This window comes from Drosophila bipectinata, chromosome 2L, assembly GCF_030179905.1.
Source record: "Drosophila bipectinata strain 14024-0381.07 chromosome 2L, DbipHiC1v2, whole genome shotgun sequence".
NCBI classification, from domain to species: domain Eukaryota; kingdom Metazoa; phylum Arthropoda; class Insecta; order Diptera; family Drosophilidae; genus Drosophila; species Drosophila bipectinata.
This window is the reverse complement of record NC_091736.1, coordinates 25718719-25742638: the sequence shown is the minus strand read 5'-3', so window position 1 is coordinate 25742638 and position 23920 is coordinate 25718719. Positions and strand designations below refer to the sequence as shown.

The 23920-nt window shown below is 39.5% G+C and overlaps 1 protein-coding gene across 3 annotated transcripts in view; it reads right to left on the bottom strand.

The window, feature by feature from the left end:
* Positions 1–23920, bottom strand: part of Wnt5 (Wnt oncogene analog 5) — a 122902-nt gene that overhangs the window by 44258 nt on the left and 54724 nt on the right. For all 3 annotated transcript variants that reach the window (XM_043211566.2, XM_043211567.2, XM_043211568.2), the window contains exons 4-5: positions 21292–21376; positions 2634–2814 (exon numbers count right to left, since the gene is read on the bottom strand). In XM_043211566.2, coding sequence (XP_043067501.1) covers positions 2634–2814; positions 21292–21376 — 266 coding nt within the window. The remainder of the gene's footprint in view (positions 1–2633; positions 2815–21291; positions 21377–23920) is intronic.

Below are 23920 nucleotides of genomic sequence, written 5' to 3'. Positions count from 1 at the left end.
CTCGATTTCTCTGTGCATATATACCCTTGCAGGGTGTAATACAATTTTCTTCAAATGTGTGAAACAAACTAAAGGAGACACCTCAGACACTAAAAAAAAATATATCGTTTTATTAAGATCAACACCTTAATCACCTTGTGAGTCTTTATAAGCATTTCTTTTCGTGCATCCGTCTGCCTGTTTCTCGGTTTTACAGTTATCGACTTCAAACTTAGCACACATATAATTTTCACGTATGTAGTATTGGGACGGTTAGGATCGGCCGACTGAATTCTCTAACGCCCATAACTTGCTGTTTTCCATACATTTGGGATTTTCGAAGTAAGAAGTACAACCTACCGGATTTTATAAAAATCGGCTGACTATATCCTTTACCTGGAATATAACTGAACGATCGGAAATGACTCAATTTTCTTAAATAAATAAGGTCAGCACTTCATACACATTCTACACGTCTACTTTTATATACCAACTGGGATATAGTTACTTGCGATATACATCTGATCTTAACTAAAAGGGTATATGCAATTTGGCTCCGCTGGAATTCATTTTCTTTCTTGTAACATTTCTTAATAAACCGCAATATACAGGGTGAGCCATCTTCAAAAGACTTTTTTCAAAAAAAGCACAGAAAAATCTGTTTTTATTTTTTTTTGTTATAAAATCATTTTATTCGGACCAAGTAGATATGTTGCACTTTTTGAATAGAATATCTCGTAAGAGGTTCCACTTTTTGAATAGAATGTCTCGTAAGAGGTTCCTTTAAGCATCTGCGGCGTATTGAGCCCGTTTTGCATCGTTTGCATCGTTTTTGGTAAGAATTTCGGCCGGAATAGCAGCAATTTCTTCGCGAATGTTTATTTATTTTTATACCCTTGCAGAGAGTATTATAATTTTGTCCAAAAGTGTGCAACGCAGTGAAGGAGACATCTCCGACCCTACAAAGTATATTCATGATCAGGATCACATCCTGAGTTGATATGAGCATGTCCGTCTGTCCGTCTGTCTGTCTGTTTCTACTCAAACTAGTCTCTCAGTTTTAAGGCTATCGTCTTGAAACTTTGCACACACCCTTCTTTCCTCTGCACGCAGTATATAAGTTCATAAGGATCGGCCGACTATATCCTATAGCTGCCATATAACTGAACGATCGGAAATGACCCAACTTTCGTGTTTTAGAAGATAGAAAGCTGGAATTTAGTACAGATTCTATTTTTGGTCAGTTCATCCAACCTACCAAATTTCATATGGATCGGCCAACTATATCCAATGTTTGCGATATATATCCGGTTTTAACTGCAAGGGTATATCAACTTCGGCTCCGCCCGAAGTTAGCTTTCCTTTCTTGTTTTTATTTATTTCGCCAACGGATAAATCATGGCTACAAAATAACGACTTACAAACTAATAAATAATAGTACAATACTAATACAAACTTAATAAGTGCCTGATTAACAAGCGTTTAAAGACAACCTCATAAGAGCCCCACTTAATTCGGAGGCTAGGCGGCAAAGAGTTAAAATATGAAAGAGCCCGTGCTAGTGTACGCCGATCCTTCAACGTGCAAAAATTGCAATTTTAAAAATTTCTTCTGGAGTCGCTCTATTCTGTTGGAACGAACTATACAAGCCGGATTCTAAAAGAATTCAGCTTCGACCGAATAAATACAGCATAGACGCTGAGGCTCGAGTGTGGACTTTCGAATTGGTGAACGTGCCTCTTCACAAAGCCCAGCATAGCATACGCTTTAGGCAGAATAAAAAATAAATTTGGTGTCGAATAAGACAGTTGTTGTAGTGTTGTTCTTGTTCCAAATAACACAAAATTTGGTGTTGTTCTTCAGTTGATGTAGGGTGGTTGGCTTATTGACGTAAACTTTACACGTTAAATAGCCTTACAAAAAAAAGTGGGGCCGTAAAATCCGGATAAATCACCGTTTTTTGACATCAACCGTCCAGGAAAGAAAGACCTCAATAAATCCATAGTAGCCCGATTGTGTGGGGTGGAGCCCCGTTTTGTTGGAACCAATTGTGCTGCATACGCTTCATTCAAACGATTGGCATCAAAAAATTAGTTACCATATTGCGATAACGCTCCTGATTGACAGTAATCGTTCGGCCATCTTGATCTTCAAAGACAGTGACTTTCTCATCATGAAGAGAAGTTTCTACAATTTTCAGTGGCATAAATACGGCAGTTTTTTTTCACCATTCTGTTCAACCTTTATGTGCTTCATCGGTCATGGTCATGATTTTTAACAATTGACTTGTTTTGTTTAATGTTAATGTCAACAATCTGAGAGCGTTCTTGTCGCGTGTACTGTACCATCATAAAAATTGTCTTGGACTCACAGTTCAAATGCGCTATGTTACTACACGATGTGACATCGCTGTCAAAAGTTATAGTGTTTTTTTTATGGTTCCGTCGAAAATGGGCCACCCTGTACTTATAAGTAGAGTTAATAGGGTTGAAAAAAAAATTCAATCATAAAGGAACGATGTTAACACTGTTTTTTCTCGTGTCAATGCCACAAGGTAATTAGGAATTTCAATCCAATGCAATTCAGTTAGGTGCACACAGAAAAGGGTAAATCCCAAATTTAATTACTGTTACTAGCGCTTTGATTTCACTTACTTGTAAGCGTACTCCAAATTATCACCACATCCACCCCAAGTCCAATCATCGTGAAGCTGTTTGGGTCGAGAACCTCGCGAACAACCACAGGAAGCCAATTGACCATCTCTACATGCTCGAGCTATAAAGCTAGTTACAGTTGCAGCTGCCAGAGCATGAATAAAAGCCATTTCAGGTGCCGCTAAAAATATACAATTAATAGTAAGGTGATTTATTTAAAATAATACCTCGAATTTTATACCTTTTCAAGGGTTACATTTACACGCAGTGAAAGAAACCAATCATGTAATATTCATTAGATTTACATATTTCTTCAGGGTCACCTACCAAGGGTATGTGTTGGTTACCGCTCAATCACAATTTTTCACATACATTCTTTCACATTCTTTTCTTTCTATGTGGTATAAAAGCCAGAATGGATATATACAATTCAACAAGCAGCTATTCTATAGCTCCCATATAACTAAACGACAGTGAAAGTCATAACTTCAAACTTTGCACATATGCGTCCTTAAACTTTGCACACATCTTTCCTTCCTTTGGACGCAAGATATATGACGGCAGAGCAGGTTAGGCTGACTATGTACTACATCTGCCATATAACTGATTGATTGGACATGCCATAGTTTTGTTTCTAAAGGGCTATAAAATTTGGTTGATCCGAAATAATCCACTATTGGTTTTTAAACCCTTGAAGACTGTATTATAGTTTTGTCAAAAGTGTGCAACGCAGTGAAAGAGACATCTCCTCTCCAAATTCTATGTCACCAAACTCTTGTGATTTTACCTCGTTGGAACCGAGATTGGAGATTGGAGTCTGTAGTATAGAGAGTTTTCTGCGTAGCCCCTAGTATTCCTATAGATGAGTGTTATTGACAAGATTAGTTTGAAGTTGTGGACGAAGAAGAGGTTGAAGGTTGGTCTGGAAGTTCGACTGGAGTGAACTTGGCAATTTTTTTATCTTTAGGGTACTAGGCTGATGTTCTTGGACCAAAACTCTGGCTAAAAACTGAGTAAACAAATCGTCTTGCACATTAATGCACACGAATCTTGAAAAAAGAAATCTTGTACATTTATATTTGTAATTACTTATGTCCTCCACCTTTACATCGGCTTTTGTTTTGACTTTGATAAAAGCCGGGAAACCGTTCGCTCAAAAAGAAGGATAGAGTTTGATGTATGTTTTACAAGAAACTGATGTTATAATGAAATTTTTTTGACGATCGGACAACTATATCCGATATTTTTTATATACATCTGATCATAACTGCAAGGTAAATCAAGTCCTCCCGAATTTAGCTTTATTTTCCTGTTTTAAGTTCATATTATAAAAACAATTCCACTCTTTGCAGAAAAAAATAATAAATTTAATAATGTATCGTTACAAATATAAGAAATGCGTCAATGTAAAATTGAAACTTTGAAATTTGAAAACGTGAAATTCAAACTTTGTTTGTAGTTTTTATACCTACCCAGTTTATATAATATAGGCGGACACGATACACGCTGTCAGTCCGTCTCATTCTGCCCAAATTAATCACAAAGTTTTTTGTTTATTATTACTATAAGTTTTGCGACTAAAACTACGTTTACCATCCGAAAAGCTTATATCATTAGCAAACGTGAATGTTTTGGGCTACTCATATGTGAGGAATTAGTGTTTTTAAAGAATACATAGAGTGTGTATTCGACAATACAGCCTCGATGGACAATTAAATACATGGTAAAATTCAATCAGGAATCTAAGGGCAATTGAGTCCATTTATTTCATTGTTCTTTGGTTGAAGATAAATCAATAGTTATTTAGAACGTGGAGATATGCCTGGCGATCTGTTGATTTCGCACTGTGTAATAAGTAAAGTTGTTGAAAAGAAATATAAAATATAAAAGTGAGCAAATTATATAAAAATGGAAAATAGGCCACTGGACCAAGTAATCATAAATATCAATAGTACGTTTTCAATGAGCTTAACTCTTAATCGAAACTCGATTGGAGACGAAAATATTAAAATCGGAGGTTTCTCCTCGAATCCAAGACAGAGCCACAGTAGTATCGCACCAGAAAAAGTCCTTCCCAACGTAGAACTTCAACTGTGCTACTTCCGACATAAGTCGAGCCAACAACTCTGCTCCTGATAAATCAAGCTTCGGCACCGTAACAGTCTTCAAAGGCGCAACTCGGGACTTCGAGCACAGTAAATAGCTTGCAGATCCTGCGCCCTTGGACACGACAAAAACGCAAGCTCCATATGCCTCAATGCTGGCGACACAGAATCAATGAATCTCTTCACCTTGGATTTCGATGTTTGTACCCATCTAGGGAATTCAGCCCGCTGCGCACTGGCAGAGCTCAGATGGTACAAATCATATCCCAGTCGGAGTGAAAAGCTTGAGGAAAACTTTCATCCCAGCACAACGGCACGGAGAAAGATTTTTGCCTTCGCAATAAATGGACCGACAAGGCCTAAGACATGGGTTACACAGCCGAGCGACTGAAGACAGAACGATACGCCTAGTGGGCTTTGAGGTTGACTAAATATCTTCAAACGAAAATAGCAAGTGGTCAGTTGCAGGATTCAAAGCGAGACCCAGAGTCTTTGTGAAATTGATGCCAGCATCGAACTTTAAAGACTCCCGATCTTCTTTAGGCACCTTATCCAGCACGTCAGCAAAATTGGAGCACCACTTCCTTAACCGAAATTGGCCTTAGGCGAGGATCCCGGATCTTTGCGGCTTCATCTAAAGAGTCGCCTCCGGAAAGTAGATTATCCACATAAAAGTCGCGAAGCAGAATTTCGGACTCTTTTGAAAACATTAATTGCTCATCCTTTACCAACTGATGCATTGGCCAAACTGATAAAAATAAGACAGGCTTCGTTCCATAGGTGACAGTATCAAGCTGTCATGAAAGGAATCCAACTTTGGTCGGAGCCGAAGTTTATTTACCCTTGCAGTTAAAACCGGATAGATATCGCTAAAATCGGATATAGTTGGCCGATTCTTATGGGAATATCATAATATAACCAATTTATTACAATACAAAATCTAAAAAAAAGTCCCAAACTTCTGTATTCAAGAACACTTATGTTGGTATTTTTACCAAATACCATTTCCAATCGTTCAGTTATATGCCAGCGATAAGCTATATTCGGCCGATCTTGGTGGGTAACTTGGTGGGTAGGATCAACAAAGCCAAAATAAAATTTGTACAAAGGTTCAACTTTCTGTCTTCAAAAACACGAAATCTGTGTCATTTCCGATTTTTCAGTTATATGGCAGCTATAGGATTAGCCGATGAAATTTGGAGGGTCGTATTATTTTGTCAAAATCAGCATTCGTACAAAATTCGAACTCTCTAACTCTAAAAACATCAAAGTTATACCATTTCCGATCAATCAGTTATATGGCAGCTATAGGATATAGTTGGCCGATCCCGGCCGTTCCGATTTATATACTGTGTGTCCATAACTTTAAAACTGAGAGACTGGTTTGCGTAAAAACAGACAGACAGACGGACATTCTCATATCAACTCAGAAGGTGATCCTGATCAAGAATTTATATACTTTATAGTTTGGACTTTTGGACAAAATTATAATACCCTCTGCGATGGTATAAAAACTTGCATCTCATCCTGGGTGGAATCCCGCCAATTCACTAAAGATAGCTGCTCTCAGAAAAAACCCTGACGCAACGATACGTTTTGCAAATACCTTCAGTAATGGCCACCTAATGGCATCGGAACCTTAACAGAAAATGTAGCAACTTTGATAACATCGCTGCGACCTTGAGCAACTAGTGCATTAGCAGTGGACGGTGCATTAGCAGTGAATGGCTGACGTGGGAGAACCAACCAAAGGCTGGCCGCTAGAAAACTGCGATTCCAGAAAATGCAGCAAGTTGTGATGCCGCCTTCCACAACTGCGACAATTAGCAGCGAGGCAGTCGGATGTGATGGCCCCTTTTGGAGACACTTCCCAAAAAGCCCGAGCGTGGCATCACCAAGGCGGATCTCAGTGGGCATTGAGAGAAATCGGGGGCATGCAGACATTACATGGGACCATCCACCGCATAAAGTACAGGCAGAGGGAAGCGAATTAGTAACAATAAAAGATGATACACTTTTACTTTCAGCCATGGCCACATCCATAGCCTCCAGCGTCCTACACCGCTGCTCCTAAAATTCGGCGATCGACTCCCAAGTAGGGATGGCGTCTGAACTTGCTGGTAGCTGGATCCAACCTTTGAAAAAAAAAACCTGGACGATGATGCAGCTGGCAATCTGATTTGACGAACCGAAATTATTTAAGGCTCGCATATGGGCATTTAATTTGTCCGAAAGACCTCATAGAGCTGCTATTGAGCTACTTTCCAAGAGACTGAGGCCCAGAATCTCGTTCACATGCGACTGAAATATTAAGCGACCTCATAGTACTCGTCGGAGACTTCCAAAGAACGAACTGCTTCGAAAGCGGACTCCCGAAGGCAAGATTGCAACCTTAGCAGCTTTTCAACTTTACTAATTCAAGGATTGCTGCCGACGATTGTAGGGAAAATCGAGTAGACCTCAGGCCATTTCCGAGAACGCACCGCTAAAGATAGGGAGAGGCAACGCTTGAAAACTTTGACTTAATTCCGGGTCAACCTACAAGGTGGACATTCCTTTGTCCAGGGTAGAGTGGGCAGCAATTCGAGAAGACCGAAGGGTCGTCTCGTGCTCGATTTCGACATGCATCGTCGCCACGAGCCTTGAATTCACTGAACATGGCGACTATCTGGCCTGTCGCACGTGGAGCATGGCATCCACCTTGTAACAGGCTGAAAAGCTCCTTATATTAAGTTCCGACCAAGCCGAAGTAAATAATTCCGGCGCCAAAATTTTACTTTGCATTGTGTTTTCTTGGCATTGTAGTCTCCTGTTGCTGTGAAATCTCCTAGTGAGTTGAAAAACTGCATAAACTCATTTTCAGCCCTGTTTGTTTGCTTGGCATTGTAGTCTCCTGTTGCTTTGAAATGTACTAGTGAGTTGAAAAACTGCATACACTCATTTTCAGCCCTGTTTGTTTGCTTGGCATTGTAGGTGAAGCGTGGGTGGCAGTATACGGCGGCTAGTGTAAGTTTGTTGCCAGTATTTAGTTTTATATCTTTATAGATGTGGCCTGTAGGTAGTTTTTAAAAAATTATTTATGATAGTATTGCTTAATACGGCTTAATACCAGGCTTATCGTGACAAGCGGGCTATGTCATGATGGACGAACCCCTTCCCGCCTACTCGTGGGACCAAAATATGAACACTACCATTCCAAATAAAAACCTAAGTGGAGAACGGAACTCCCTAAAAAAGTCCGGAAATGGGATCACTGACCCGTCAAACTCCAAGGCCCTCAAAAGACAAGGAGTTGCTGAGATGGAGAAGCCCCCCACAGAGGGGCAACATCTGGAGGCGGGACGCGCCGGTGCGGAGGAGGTTGCCAAGGCTTCTTCTTTCAAAGCGGGGCTAGCCATGGGACCACCGAACGGCGTTGAGAGAAAGACCCCAGGGTCAACCTCCAAACCAACCGGCGGGGTCCCTAAGGCGAACCCTGGTTCGGGAGCGTCTCACTCGACGCAGCCTAAAGGCTCTTACAAAGATAGGAGAAGAACAGCCTTCATTCTGATGAGGGCGGACCCATCGGCCGAAGCCATGATATTTTAGATCAGGGGTGTGCACGAAGAGAGAAAAAAACAAGAAAGGAAAGCTAACTTTGGGCGGAGCCGAAGTACCCTTTGCAGTAAAGATTGGATTTATATCGGAAATATGGCATACGGTTGACCTTATGATAATTTCATAATACAAAATTTAAAAAGCGCCACAAACTTCTATCTTCTAAAATAACGACGTTGATATGTTTACTAAATACCAATTACCATTTCCGATCATTCAGTAATATGAGGGGCAACATCTGGTAATATGGCAGTTATAAGATATAGATGGCCGATCCTTATGAAGTTCGGTAGGTCGAATCACATGGCAAATCTGTAAAAAGTTTAAACCTTTAATCTTCAAAAACCCGAAAGTTGGCTCATTTTCGATCGTTCAGTTATATGGCAGCAATAGGATATAGTCAGCCGTTCCTTATGAAATTTGATGCGGCATATTATTTTGGCAATAATAACATTCATACAAACAGAATTCTCTACCTCTAAAACCAGTAAAGTGATAGCATTTTCGATCGTTCAGTTATATGGCACCTATAGGATATAGTCGGCCGATTTCCTTATGAAATTTATGTGAAATTTGAACTCTACCTCAAAAAACAGCTATATGACAGCTATAGGATATAGTCGGCCGATCCCGGCCATTCCGACTTATATACTGCGTGCAAAGGAAAGAAGGGTGTGTGCAAAGTTTCAAGTCGGAGATGTCTCCTTCACTGCGTTACGCACTTTTGGAAAAAATAATAATACCCTCTGCAAGGGTATAAAAAATCGAAATCAAAGTCAAGAAGGAAAATTTGTTATATTTATAATTTAACTAGCTGCTCAGCCCGGCTTCCCCCGGGTACTGTTTCGTTTTAGGGTCGACGACAATAGCCACTTCATCAATTGTTGGCGCATTAAAACGTCCAGCATGTTGTTCAGCAGGCGTTTTATCGGCTCTGATGACAATTTAATGATTATCTGATGGCATGCGGTCTAATGCAGTTGTGACAAATGCAACTCATTCATTGCGTTGATGGAAAAATTTTGAAGTTTAAATGAAGTTGTTCCACAATAGATCTTGTCACTGAGTTGTTGTGTGAACAACGCTGATCGACTTCTCTTGTTGAATTGCACATAAAATATATTTGCAAAAATGTATAGTCTTCATCAGGCACTGGCAATAAGGAAACTGTTCTATAATATATATGACCTTGAATCTGCAAGAATATTAACATGTATTTAGGTAACTGTAGAACAAAATTGCCTCGAATAACTTTTGTTGCGCCAAATGACGTTATTTGAAAGCAATTATTGTATTGCTGGATATGAGTAAAAAAATGATAAGAATCTGGCCTATTTCCGGAAACCAATGAATGTAGTGGCTCTGGTGGAGGTACCAATGACGTCAATTTGACTTGGCCGCTGGCGCAACACAACCCAGGGGCTTCTTTTTTGAATTTCAATGCATTGCAATGTGGACACACAATATTCATTAGTCCAATAGCAACAATTTTCTCTGAACTGTAATCAATTTCCACATTATAACTGAATGCAGCTCTGTGGAGATTAAACACAACATTTCTATATTGATTTCGATTTCTATTTTGAGTTCTGCGGCTTAAGTTTGTACGTCTAATTGCTGGCATTGTTGCTTTCTTGTATTGGTTTGTGTGTAGTCACCAAAAGATACCAAAAAAAAGATATGCAGTGAATTTCTAAACGCAACCATAATATTTGACATTTGACATTAATATTTTCAACCAGCCCAGGCCAGTTTAATTTACTTGTGTATAGGAAATAGAAAAGGGCTGTTTTTATGGTTTTCGCGGGAACTTAAGAACGCTTTTCCTATTTTTTTCCGTAAGTACCTTGTAGAGAGTATTAGAAACCTACAAAAAAAAAATCATCCAAATCGGTCAAGCCGTTTTCATGAGATATCGTGACAACGAAAAACTGGTTTCATTTTTATATACATAGAATAGATATACATATTGTAACTAAATGAATTATGTACAAACCACAAATATTTTTCTCTTTAAAATAAAAAAAATGTAAAAAGGAACTGAGGCATCGCTATGACAAAATAAATTTGCCGACCAGTGTATGTGCTCTGATGAGATATAGATCATAACATAAACAAATTCATTTAATTGTAATGGTATATGAACATCTTCTTCGCCCAAAAGTAAGCTCACCTTTCCTGATTTAAATTTTTACTACACGAAACTAATTTTATATTTTATACCCGTAAAGTACAAGGATATATTGTAGTCGTTTGAATGTATGTAACATAAAAAAAAAAATCATCTCCGATTCCATAGAGGGTAGGGGGAAGGGTATACTCTTGATCAGTATCAATAGCCGACTCCATAATGGCATGTCCGTCTGTCCGTCCGCCCGTCGTATACGAGAAAGAGCTATAGGATTTGGCAAGGAATTGACAAATGGGGTATCCCACATTCCCTCCAGCCCCCACAAATTCCGAATTTCTGTAGTGACAGTACAGGAAAGTTTTTAGAAAAACTTTTGATGGCAAATTATTTTTATAGTTAATATATATCTGAAAAACAAATTTCATTCAAATCGGTTATATATTATTTATAAATTTATTTTTGGAGGATATACCCATATATGTATATACCCATAAAAACGGGCTAAAATAATGAACGCGTGGATCTTGCAGACCATAAGAGATAGAACTATCATATTTGAAACTTTGTATCGTATGATACCCGCGTAGTTCAAGTTTGTGTTAAAATTGTTCCACGCCCCACCCCAAAATAGTAATTTGGTTGTAGCGCCAGCTCGTTAATGTTTTTGGAAAATGTTTTGATGCCAAACTGTTCCAATAGCTAATCTACACCTATGAATAAAAACGCAGCCAAATCGGATAATTTTTAGATGAGTTATAGGCTTCTTAGTCTGCTTCTCTACTGAATCGGTAGTAAGGCCATAGGTTTGTTTTTATTGTTTTGCCCAAGCGCAAAAGAATGCAACAAAACTTTGTTGCTGAGAATCCATACCTTAGTTCACGAACTGGAAATAATAATACAGGTTCGGTTGACCTGCTGGACCCCAAGCCGCTATAAAAAAAAAGGTTCCGAGAGAATTGCCAAAACTTCGTAAATGATTCATATTTTTTCAAGAAAAAACGCTTGTTGTTTCGATAAAAACATGTACTATCAATAAATAATTACTTCAGTGTCATAAAATAATTGCTACACCCCTGAAATAAATCCAAAGTTCCCTCAATTTTTCGCTCAAAAAGGTATATAACCCCTTAAGAACTGTTGCTAGCAAAGCTTTCTCTAAAATAAAATACACTATTTTAGTGCCCATTCCAGCTTTTGAATTAACGAAAAATAAAATAAACAAGAAAGGAAAGCTAACTTCGGGCGGAGCCGAAGTTGATATACCCTTGCAGTTAAAACCGGATGTACAACGCAAACATCGGATATAGTTGGCCGATCCTTATAATTACATCATAACAAAACCAATTAATTAAAATAAAAAATCAAAATAAAAGACCCATGCTATCTTCAAAAATACGAAAATTTATATTTCTACCAAATACCATTCCGATTGTTCAGTTATATGGCAGCTATAGGATATAGTCGGCTAATCCTGAAATGAAATTGGGTAGGTTGGATAAACTGACCAAAAATAGAATCTGTACTTAGTTTCAGCTTTCTATTTTATATCACAGTTCAGTATATTCACTTGCCGTACCCGGACGTGTTTCTTCGAGCGCTCTTGCCAGTTTGCAATTATTTTCGATCTTGAACTCAAGCTTTCTCCTTCTGCGAAAAGTGGAAATATAACGATTAATCCATAAAAATAAATTCGACTTAATAAGTTCATTTCGTAATCGAACTACCGAACTGAGCGGACGTGCTTTGTCCGAGCTCCGGGAAAACTTCACTTCGCTTATATTTTCGCCAATATAAGCGAAAAGACACTGAAATACAATTTATTAAAAGCGACAGACAAGCTTTTTTTTTTTATAACAGTTGTAATGTGCTAAACCAAAACTAGTGCATTGTTGAAAAAAAAAAATACGTACCACGCAATGAGCTCATTGAGCAACGACCAAAAGAACGAGCGTAGAAGTTCAGTGAACCAAAGAAACGGCTTCTACTCTTACTTTTCAACCCGCGATACCGAAGTGGAAAAATCGGCGCTTAAAAGCAACCCGGCTTTACTGACCGCTGAAACCCAAAGGGCACGGTCTTGCTCACCCGCTCTGCTCACTCCGACTCCCGCGTCATGGAGTTCGCAGTGTAAAACCCCCCCTCCAATATCGGAAACAAATTTCGCACCAACAACAAGCAGCGCTACAACTTCTGCAACAACAGCGAAAACCCCTGCAACTCAAAGTACCACGACGTCAACGACTACAGCGAGTACAAAAACAACAACCTCGGAAAGTGCCAAAGCGGCAACGGCCACACAGACTGGAATGGATCGCTACATCCAAATTAAGCGCAAGCTTAGCCCGCAGAGTAATCCGGCAGGCAACAAAACAAAAAATAACCGTGTCCTGAATAACGATAATGAACCAGACAGATCCACTACTAACAGATTTGCCCTACTGGCGGAGGCTGAGGAAAACCAACCAGCCCAAGACACCGCAAAAAAACCCAAGCCCCCTCCAATCTATATTAGGGAAAAAAGCTCGAGTGCCCTGGTCAACAAAATTGCGTCGTTGATCGGGAACGGTGAAAACTTTCATGTTGTTCCGCTTATCAAAGGGAACATCCATGAAACAAAGGTGCAAACCAAGACTGAAGAGCACTTCCGAATAGTGTCAAAATATCTGGACACTGTACAGAAAAACTATTACACGTACCAGCTGAAAAGCAGTAAGGGCCTACAAGTGGTAGTAAAGGGAATAGAACCTGATGTTACCGCCGAGGAAATAAAAACCGCCCTTAAAGAAAAGGGCTTCGCCGCCAAGAATGTTATTAACATTCTAAATAAAGATAAAAAGCCACAACCCCTCTTCAAGGTCGAGCTCGAGCCTGAAAGCAGGTCGCTGAAGAAGAACGAAGTCCACCCAATCTACAACCTGCAATATCTTTTGCATCGGAAAATCACTGTTGAAGAGCCACATAAACGTAACGGTCCAGTGCAATGCACTAATTGTCAAGAGTATGGACACACAAGGTCTTACTGCACACTTCGGGCTGTCTGTGTAGTCTGCGGGGACGCCCACAAGTCCGCTTGCTGCACTATAAACAAGGACAGTACCGTGAAGAAATGTGGAAACTGCGGAGGCAGCCATACGGCAAACTATAGAGGATGTATTGTGTATAAGGAGTTAAAGAGTCGCATGCGTCAAGCGACCGCAACGCGCAACCAAAATCCACAGAATGCGTACGTTTCGTCAAAAACCACGCCAGACGTCTTCTTTGCCAAAGCTGCGAGATCCTCATTCGGTCCACTAAACACCACCAACGGCTTCTCCTACGCCGATGCTCTACGATCTGGAAGGGAAATTTCAATTCAGCCTAACTCTCAAAGCGCTCAACAGGCCCCAGAACAGCCACACAGCAAAACGGAAACTATGATGCTTACCCTCCAACAAAGTATGATGGAGCTTATGTCATTCATGAAAACGACCATGCAAACGCTTGTTCAAAACCAGAACATGGTGATACAGCTGCTCGTAGCACAACAGTCCAAATAATCTATGCAGGCGCTACGAATATCAATGTGGAACGCCAATGGTGTCTCACGGCATAAACTAGAATTGTCACAATTCTTGACCGAAAACCATATTGACGTTATGCTACTGGTGGAAACGCATCTTACAAGCAAATACAACTTTCATATAAGAGGCTACACAATCTACCGCACAGATCATCCAGATGGGAAAGCCCACGGCGGAACTGGAGTTCTAATCAGAGAACGAATTAAACACCATTTTCACAAAAGGTTTGCAACAAACTTCTTGCAGGCCACATCGATAAACATTCAGTCAAGCAACGGAATCCTTTCAATTGCTGCCGTTTACTGCCCTCCTCGCTTCTCAATCTCGGAAGGACAATTTATGGACTTCTACAATTCACTTGGGGATCGATTTATAGCCGCAGGAGACTACAACGCCAAACATACGCACTGGGGATCACGTCTAGTGACTCCCAAAGGAAGACAATTGTACAATGCAATTATAAATGTGAAAAATAAACTGGACTACGTTTCCCCTGGAAGTCCCACATACTGGCCAACAGACTCACGAAAGCTCCCAGACCTTATTGATTTTGCAGTGACAAAAAACATACCTCGCAATCTAATAAGTGCCAAAGCAGTCTCGGACTTATCATCAGACCACTCGCCTGTGCTTCTAACGCTTCTTCAAAGCCCAGAAATAACCGAACACCCCTTCAGTCTGACGACGACAAAAACAAACTGGCTAAAATACAAAAAGTACGTGAGTGCCCACATAGAACTCGCCCCGGATTTTAACATGGAATCGGACATCGACTACACTACGAGCGCCCTGGAAGAAGTACTCGTTGCGGCAGCTAAAATCTCTACTCCTCATAGGAAAGAAGTAGACCGAAACAAACACTTCAAATCTAATCAGCAAATCGAACAGCTCGTGCGAGAAAAGAGGCGCACGCGTCGTGATTGGCAAAACAGCAGATCACCAGCTTCAAAACAACGCCTTAAGGAAGCAACCCGATCACTCGACCAGGCTCTTCACCAACAGGAAGAAAATGCACAGCTGAGGTACATCCAGAATCTCTCGCCAACAAGCACAAAGTACCCCCTGTGGAGGGCCCACCCAAATCTTAGTGCCCCAATTGAAACGACCACCCCGATAAGAAACTCTTCGGGATGCTGGGCTCGCAGCAACGAAGACCGAGCTGAAACATTCGCCACACATCTCCAAAGTGTCTTCCAGCCAAACCCAGCCTCAAATTCATTCCTCCTGCCAGTAATTCAGCCAGAGTCCTCCCCTCAGCCAGCCGCACCTCCATTCCGGCCGAACGAAATCGAAAAAGTCATAAGAGGGCTAAAACCAAAAAAGGCTCCCGGTGGTGACCTATTGACCCCAAAGATGCTGATCGAACTTCCAAAATGCGCTATAGAGGTCGTCTGCAAACTATTTAATGGAATCATTAATCTTGGCTATTTCCCAAAAAAGTGGAAGAAATCCATTATTATAATGATACCGAAGCCTGGAAAAGACCACACAATTCCGTCATCATACAGACCAATAAGCCTTCTATCTTGTTTGTCTAAACTGTTTGAAAAATGCTTGTTAACTCGCATAATACCACATTTGGAAGCTTGCAATATCATCCCGGCACACCAATTTGGCTTTCGAAGAAACCATGGAACCATCGAACAAGTGAACAGATTAACATCCGAAATACGCTCAGCCTTCGAACAACGAGAATACTGCAGCGCTATTTTCCTCGACGTATCTCAAGCTTTCGACCGAGTTTGGCTCATCGGACTCATGCACAAAATTAAAACGTATTTGCCAACATACACCCACAAGCTACTGGAATCATACCTCTTCAATAGGGTATTCTCAGTGAGATGCAACGCAGCTACTTCGGGCGACTACACCATCGAAGCTGGAGTTCCACAGGGAAGCGCACTCGGGCCGTGTCTATATGTTTTGTATACTGCGGATATTCCTACGAGCGCACAACTAACAACGTCAACGTTCGCCGATGATACCGCTATCCTTAGTCGCTCCAGATGCCCAACGCAGGCAACAACCCAACTGGCTAATCATCTCACAATAGTGGAAAGGTGGCTGTCCGACTGGCGCATTAAAATAAACGAACAAAAGTGTAAACATATAACGTTTACTCTTAATAGACAAACATGCCCTCCGCTTTTACTAAACGGTATGCAGATCCCTCAAGCTAACGACGTAACGTACCTTGGCGTTCACCTTGATAGACGACTTACCTGGCGTAAGCACATCGAATGCAAAAAGATGCATCTAAAACTGAAAGCCAGCAGCCTCCACTGGATCATAAACTCACGATCGCCACTGTGCCTAGACTACAAGTTACTACTGTACAATTCAGTCCTAAAGCCAATCTGGACGTATGGCTCCCAGCTGTGGGGGAACGCGAGCAGCAGCAACATAGACATCATACAGCGCGCACAATCAAAAATCCTGAGAACTATCACAGGGGCACCTTGGTATGTTCGCAACGAAAACATCCACCGGGATCTGGGCATCCTCGCAGTGAAAGACGAAATCCAGAAGCAAAAAGAGTCATACAAAGAAAAACTGTCTTCGCACCCAAATTTTCTCGCTCGGGGATTGACTCAGGTTTCTAGCGTATCCCGCCTTAGACGCAACGACCTCCCAACCCAGCAATCGATTTTTAGGGCCGTCTAACTCCGTATCAGTCAATATGACTGTTAGTTAAGTTAAAAATATAAGATTTGATACACCTCTTGTTAGTCTCGCAAAGAGAAGATTCAAGAAATAATAGCAACGTTAAAATAAAAAAAAAAAAAAAATAAGTTCATTGAACTATTTATTTCCAATTTATACATTTAATCGGTTAAAGTTATCTCTGTTGCGCTTTAACTATATTCTCCAACATAAGTCTCTTTGTGCTGTACTCTCCGGACGTAACCCGTTACATCATAGTTACTGTGGAGTTTGTTGTTCTTCACGACGCCAAGCCTTCGTTGCACATCTCTTTTGTAACGTCGTCTCTTACATCCGATCTGATCGTCCACTCTCGGCTACAGAGTGCTTCAGAGAGCCTAAATTCTTTACACGCTATTACAGTGGTCTGCATTCCGTCAAAAAAGAAGTCAAAAATGAGTCTTACTTGCACAGCAAAAAAATGTGAATTTGTTGGAACCATCACGGGTGACTCATACCTGTCTTGTTGGCTCTGCAATAACTGCTCACATATTAAATGTGCTGGAGGAAGACACAATGGACGGATAAGTGACCTTATCAACAAGAAAATTGGCCTGACATGGTGTTGCATCGCTTGTAGAGAAATTGAGTCAGAGATGCGGACTTTTATGAAACAGACGAGAAATGGTTTTCTAGATGTCCGCAAGCAATTCTCGGCCCTTAATGAGCAATTCCTCGCTCTTGAAACTCAATTCCTTGGGCTAAAGTTGTTAAGCGAATCCCCCAGACGAAAAATTCCCAACAACAACCTGCTGACTGCTAAATTACTGAATACCCCTACATCCCATGCTGTACAAGTCGATGAATTTTCAACACCAAACATTTTACCGTCGCCTACTTGTCTACCTACTTATGCTGTTCTAGTACCTAGGGACTTGATGAGCCTTCCTTCAGGGCACTCTAATATTTATCCCTTGCAAGAAGCGATCAGCGTACCAAGTACAAATCTCGAGCCATCTCTCATCTTGGAGCCTCCATCGTTGGACATCGTTGGACAACCCCCATCGTTGGACAACCTATTCTCTGCTCTAGCTGTGATGTCTCCAAGGCCTCTGATTGGTGTTTCGCCTGAAGTTAGATCTTCTGGACTTACGCTGAGGGCGGTTGCTCCTCGTAAGGCCATTTTTGTCTCTCGGCTTATGCCGGATGCTACTGTTGATGATGTCAGGAGTCACCTGTTAAACCATCTTAAGGTAGCTCCTAATGAAATAGCTGTTTTTAAGTTTAACTTTAAGCATAAGCGTTCTATTTCTTCTTTTAAAATAGTTCTACCTGATTCCTATCTTGAAAAAGCACTTGATCCTGTAGCTTGGCCTGAGCACAGTATCATTCATGAATTCCTAGCAAAAGACACTGAGAATCCTAGCCCTGCAGAAACTGCTTCAAAAAACTGAATAACCTAGTATTTTCCTGCTGCTATCAAAATGTTAGAAGTATTCTGGGTAAGCTGAGCCAATTTTTTACAAAGAGTGCTTTTTTTGATTTTGATGCTATCGTGCTTACTGAAACTTGGCTTAACTCCTCTGTCTCTGATTATGAAATTCTTGTTTCCAAATTCATAGTGTTTCGTTTGGATCGTCCAACTTTTGCAGGTGGTGTCCTCATTGCTGTTAGTAATGAGTACCCTTCTGAAATTATTCCTTTCCCGAACGAGTTCGGAATTGAGTTCATTGCGGTGAAAATTTTAACTGGCTCGTCTCATATTTTCCTGACCTATTCCTACATTCCTCCCATGGCTGAAGATATTGTGTACTTTCACCATCTTGATGCCATTAGGTCTGTTTTTTCGTTGGTCAAGGACAGTGATTTAATAATCATGGGAGATTTCAACCTTCCCATCATTTCCTGGATCCCGTCTGAGGTAGACAATTCCTTGCTTTCCAGTTGTCATAATGACTTTATCGATGGCTTAACCGATCTTGCCCTGCTCCAAATTAATCCAATTCATAACACTCATGACAGATTTCTGGACCTTATTTTTTCCAATGTGTCATCCTCTGTGACAGTCATTCGGTCCCCGCCGCTATCGCTTCCTGAAAACTTTCGCCACCCTACACTATTAGCATCGGTGTTAATTGATGTGCCTCACAATGATGCTTGCTTTAATGCTAAACCTCGTTTCAAATGCTTCAGAAAGACTGATTTTATGGCCCTTCGGAATCATTTAGCTGAAATCGATTGAAATGTTCTTTCATCTATAAACACAATTGAAGCAGCTACGGATTCGTTTCACGAAATAATTCATAATGCCTTGAATAAATTTGATCCGGAAGTCCCAGTATCATTGTCTACAAAACCACCTTGGTATAATAAACACCTTTCTCGTCTTAAGAACAGGAAATCCAGAGCTTACAAAAAGTTTCTTAAGTCAGGATCGATGTGCCATCAGTCAAACTTTCTTTATGTTCGCAACCAGTTTATTATTCTCAACGATCAACTTTATAAGCAGTATATTATGAATTGTAAGGTAAATTTTCGTAATGATCCTAGCTCCTTCTATTCTTTTGTTAATATGAAACGTAAATCAAATCTTTTTCCTCCGTCCCTATCATATAAAAATATTTCACATTCTTCTGAGCAAGGTATTGCTAATCTCTTTGCGTCATTTTTTCAAACCACTTATTCGTCCGATTCCTATAACCTCAATTCTTCTTATCTTTATAAATTACCACATATAAACATTTACTTCTCAAAATTTCGAATTCAGGATCTGTTCGAAGCTCTTTCAACAATAGATATATCATTCTCTGCTGGTCCTGACAATGTTCCTAGCTGTGTTCTAAGGTACTGTTCTGATATCCTTTGCTATCCTCTCACTATCTTATTCAACCTATCCTTGGAGCTGGCATGTCTTCCCATGTGATGGAACGAATCTTTTATTATTCCGCTTCACAAGAAAGGCTCTAAAGCACTTATTGAGAACTACCGGGGGATTGCTAAGCTATCTGCGATTCCTAAACTGCTTGAGAAACTGGTTACTTTCCAACTGCAACATTTTTGTAAAAGCATTATTTCCACTTCACACCATGGTTTTGTCAAGCATCGCTCTACCACAACTAACCTTCTTGAATTCACTTCTTTTATCCACAGAGGATTTCTGAGCCGCATGCAAACTGATGTGGTATACACTGACTTTAGTAAAGCGTTTGACTCTGTGAACCACCATCTCCTCCTTCATAAGCTGTGTCTTATGGGGTTTTTTCCACATATAGTATAGAATAGTATAGTGGTTGACTTCTTATCTATCGAACTATCGTGTTTCCCTAATTAACGATCTTGGAGTCACTTTTGACAACAAGTTGTCCTTCAACGAACACATATCACTAACAGTTAATAAGGCAAGAGGTGTGCTAGCTTTTATCAAACGTTGGTCTAAAGAATTTGATGATCCTTTCACAACTAAAACTCTATACGTATCGTTGGTTCATCCTATCTTGGAATACTGTTCTAGCGTTTGGAGTCCGCAATACTTTGTTCACCAAAGGAGGATTGAATCTGTCCAAAAGCAGTTTCTGCTATGTATTTGCGTTAAAAAGCTTAAGCTGGGATACTGCCACTTCCCTCCCGTCGTATAATTGCCGGTTAAAACTACTAAACCTACCTCCTTTAAAAGAGCGCCGTACTTGTGCTGGGGTTATGCTACTTCATGTGCTTATTCTTGGACAGGTTGACTCACAAGTACTTCTTGAATTAATGTTTTTTTAATTAATTATTAATGTTTTCTGTGCCTAATAGAGTAACTAGATCCTTCCGACCCCTTTGATTATCGATTTCTAGGTCTAATTTTGCGGAACACGATCCATTTCGCGTTATTTGTAAAAATTATAACTCATTGTCCCATTTATTATCCCCTGAACTATCCCTAGATTTAATTAAATCCAAAATTATGGAATATCTTTTAACTTAATTTATCCTTACATTTAGTTATAATATTATAGAAATAACAGATCATTGTTAATAATAATAATAATAAAATAATTATAGCTGCCATATAACTTAACGATCGGAAATGGTTTTTGGTATAAATACAAACTTTGATATTTTTAAAGATAGAAGTTTGGGAATTGTTTTAAATTTTGTATTATTATAAATTAGGTTATATTATCATATTCTCATAAGGATCGGCCAACTATATCCGATGTTTGCGATATTTTGGGGCTCTGCCCGAAGTTAGCTTTCCTTTCTTGTTTTTTTCTTCTACGCAAACACTTAAATTTTAAACATGTTTGCGTTTTTCCCCCCACTGTTTTAAAGCGTAAACTATAAAGGTTAGTTAAATTGTGTGTGGAAGAGATGAGTACCGTGTACAATATAGTCGGGAAACTCGACTATAGCCGTCCTTTCTTGTTACATTTTTAAAGTATATCTTGGATAGTTTTATAACCTGCCCCTCAACTGCAATGGTGTATTAACGTAAGCTCTGCCCGAAGTCAGCTTTCCATTCATTTTAAATGTTAAATTTATTCTTTATGGTTGTAGCATATTATACCTTATTTTGCTTGATATTAAAGGTTAATTTACAAATTTTTATTCAACGTGAAAGAAAAAAACAATGAACTCACCTAAGTTTGTAATAGGACCAAACACCGTTTCATCATCAGTAACGCTACAGTTCCAACGGCGATTTTTAAATTGAAATTGGCATTCCTAGTAGAAACATGTAAAATTAATTTTAATTAAAGTAAGTTAATTAAATAAAAAAAAAAAATTAAAAATAAAAAATTTAGTTACACATTTAATAGTTATACATATATTTTTCCCATCAAAACATTAATTTAATTGCAATATATTTTTGTTAGAATCAGCAGAAGTAGAACGATTTATATTTTATATATATACGCTAAGAAGCTACGCAACGCTAAGCAGAAAGTACATAGCAATGTGCATTTATTGTGTGACCCGTTAAATTCTCGCTTTCGCTTGTGGAATGCTTTTGGATCTGACCAAATTTGGCACTTGTCTTGAGCTGAGCCACTAAACGGAGCGGGTGTGAATTTAACCCTAAATAAGTTAAAACGCTTGGCAGCTAACAATTAGTATTTTTTGTAAAATGTATACATCGTATGTAAATGTGTAAAAAGGAGAAGTGATCATCTCCAACTTTACTTTCATAAAGTATTCTTGATTAGCAAAAACATCGAAGTCAATATACTCAGTTTTATACAATTTTTAAGAATTAAAATTCTACCATTCTTTTTATACCCTTGCAGAGGGTATTATAATTTTGTCCAAAAGTGTGCAACGCAGTGAAGGAGACATCTCCGACCCTATAAAGCATATATATTCTTGATCAGGATCACCTCCTGAGTTGATATAAGCATGTCCGTCTGTCCTTCTGTCTGTCTGTTTCTACGCAAACTAGTCTCTCAGTTTTGAAGCTATCGTCTTGAAACTTTGCACACACCTTTCTTTTTCACGCAGTATCAAAGATTATACAGTACATAGATGGGACATCTCATACAAAGAAAAATTTTCTATGGCGGGTTCCATCAGTGGAACCCGCTGGAACGAGCGGGTTCCATTGCGCGACAAGTTAAGTTAGAGAAATTTTTCGCGAGACAACGAATGAGGAATAGCCGAGTGGTAGAGTGCTTGGCTGGTGTGCAAAGTAAAATGAGTTCAAACCAGGCTCGGGACATCCATTTTTTTTTAATTTTAAATCTATTTATATTATTGTTTTATTATTTTAATGTGTTTTCCTAAATTTATAATCCAATAAAAAAAAATACAAAATTGTAAAATCACCTTAACATCGTCTCTGTTCGTAGTGGAACCCGCTACAAAAATGTCTATAAGTGCGGGTTCTACGGCATTTTGGCAGGCCGCGTCGTGGAACCCGCTCTCAAATGTTTTCATTTTTTCCGTCGTGGAACCCGCTGTATAATGAAAACATTTGAGAGCGGGTTCCACGACAAACGCCTGGCAGATGAGATAGGGAGAGAGAGAATTCTATTTTTAGATCGTAACATCTTTGGAACGATGAAAGTTTGAAACGATGTAATCGAACCAATGTAAGAGTAAAGAGATCAGAAATATCTTTTACTATCCTTACTCGTCAACTCTGTTTTTGGTATAGATTCTAGCGCCTCCTTTAACACCAATTTTAAGTATCATAAGTTCAACTTCGAGGGTAGCCTAGATGGATAGTGCGTGGTCCTTATTCATAGGGTCCTGGGTTCGACTTCATTAGCGGGCGGTTGATTCGATTCTGATAAAGTTTTAGTTTTATGATTCTTTTTATATTTACTTTTATTTTTTTATTATTATTTTTAAATTAAAGTAAAAATAAGTGACGGACGTGTCGGATGACAAAATACCGGAAGGACTCCCTTGAAATTTTATTAGCCGTACATAATGAAGAATTATACAACTTTACAATTGTAAAATTAAAGAAAAATATTACAATTAAAGAAAAATAAAAAAAAAATAATTATAAAATAAAGAAAAGCTTAAAGTCCTTAAGAGGATTTGAACACGGAAAAATTACACATAGAGTAACTACTCTATGCATTACGCTACCATCCTGTCTCGATCTGCGGCGATCAAAAATACTATTTGTTCTACCAACTACCACATCGGCGCATCGAAAACAGAAACGAGAAATTGAAATTGAAATTTGGAAGCCAAAACATTTTTACTTCGTCGTGCGAGCAGTCACACATACACACATAGGTTAACATTTTTGTTGACGGATACATGGAAAGAGTTCTAAAAATAGAATCGTATGCATGTGCGTTCCCCCCTCACCAACAAGCTCGACGCAAAAAGTTGACCGTTTTGGGCCCTGATGTCCCATCTATGTACTTTATAATCTTTGGCAGTATATAAGTCGGAACGGCCCGGATCGGTCGACTATATCTTATAGCTGCCATATAACTGAACGATCGGAAATGACCCATCTTTCGTGTTTTTGAAGATAGAAAGCTGAAACTTAATACAGATTTTATTTTTGGCCAGTTGATCCAACCTACCAAATTTCACAAGGATCGGCTGACTATATCCTATAGCTGCCATATAACTGAACGATCGGAAATGACCCAACTTTCGGGTTTTTGAAGATAGAAAGCTGGAACTTAGTACTGATTATATTTTTAGTCAGATCATCCGACCTACCAAATTTTACAACGATCGGCCGACTATATCTTATAGCTGCCATATAACTGAACGATCGGAAATGGTTTTTGGTAGAAA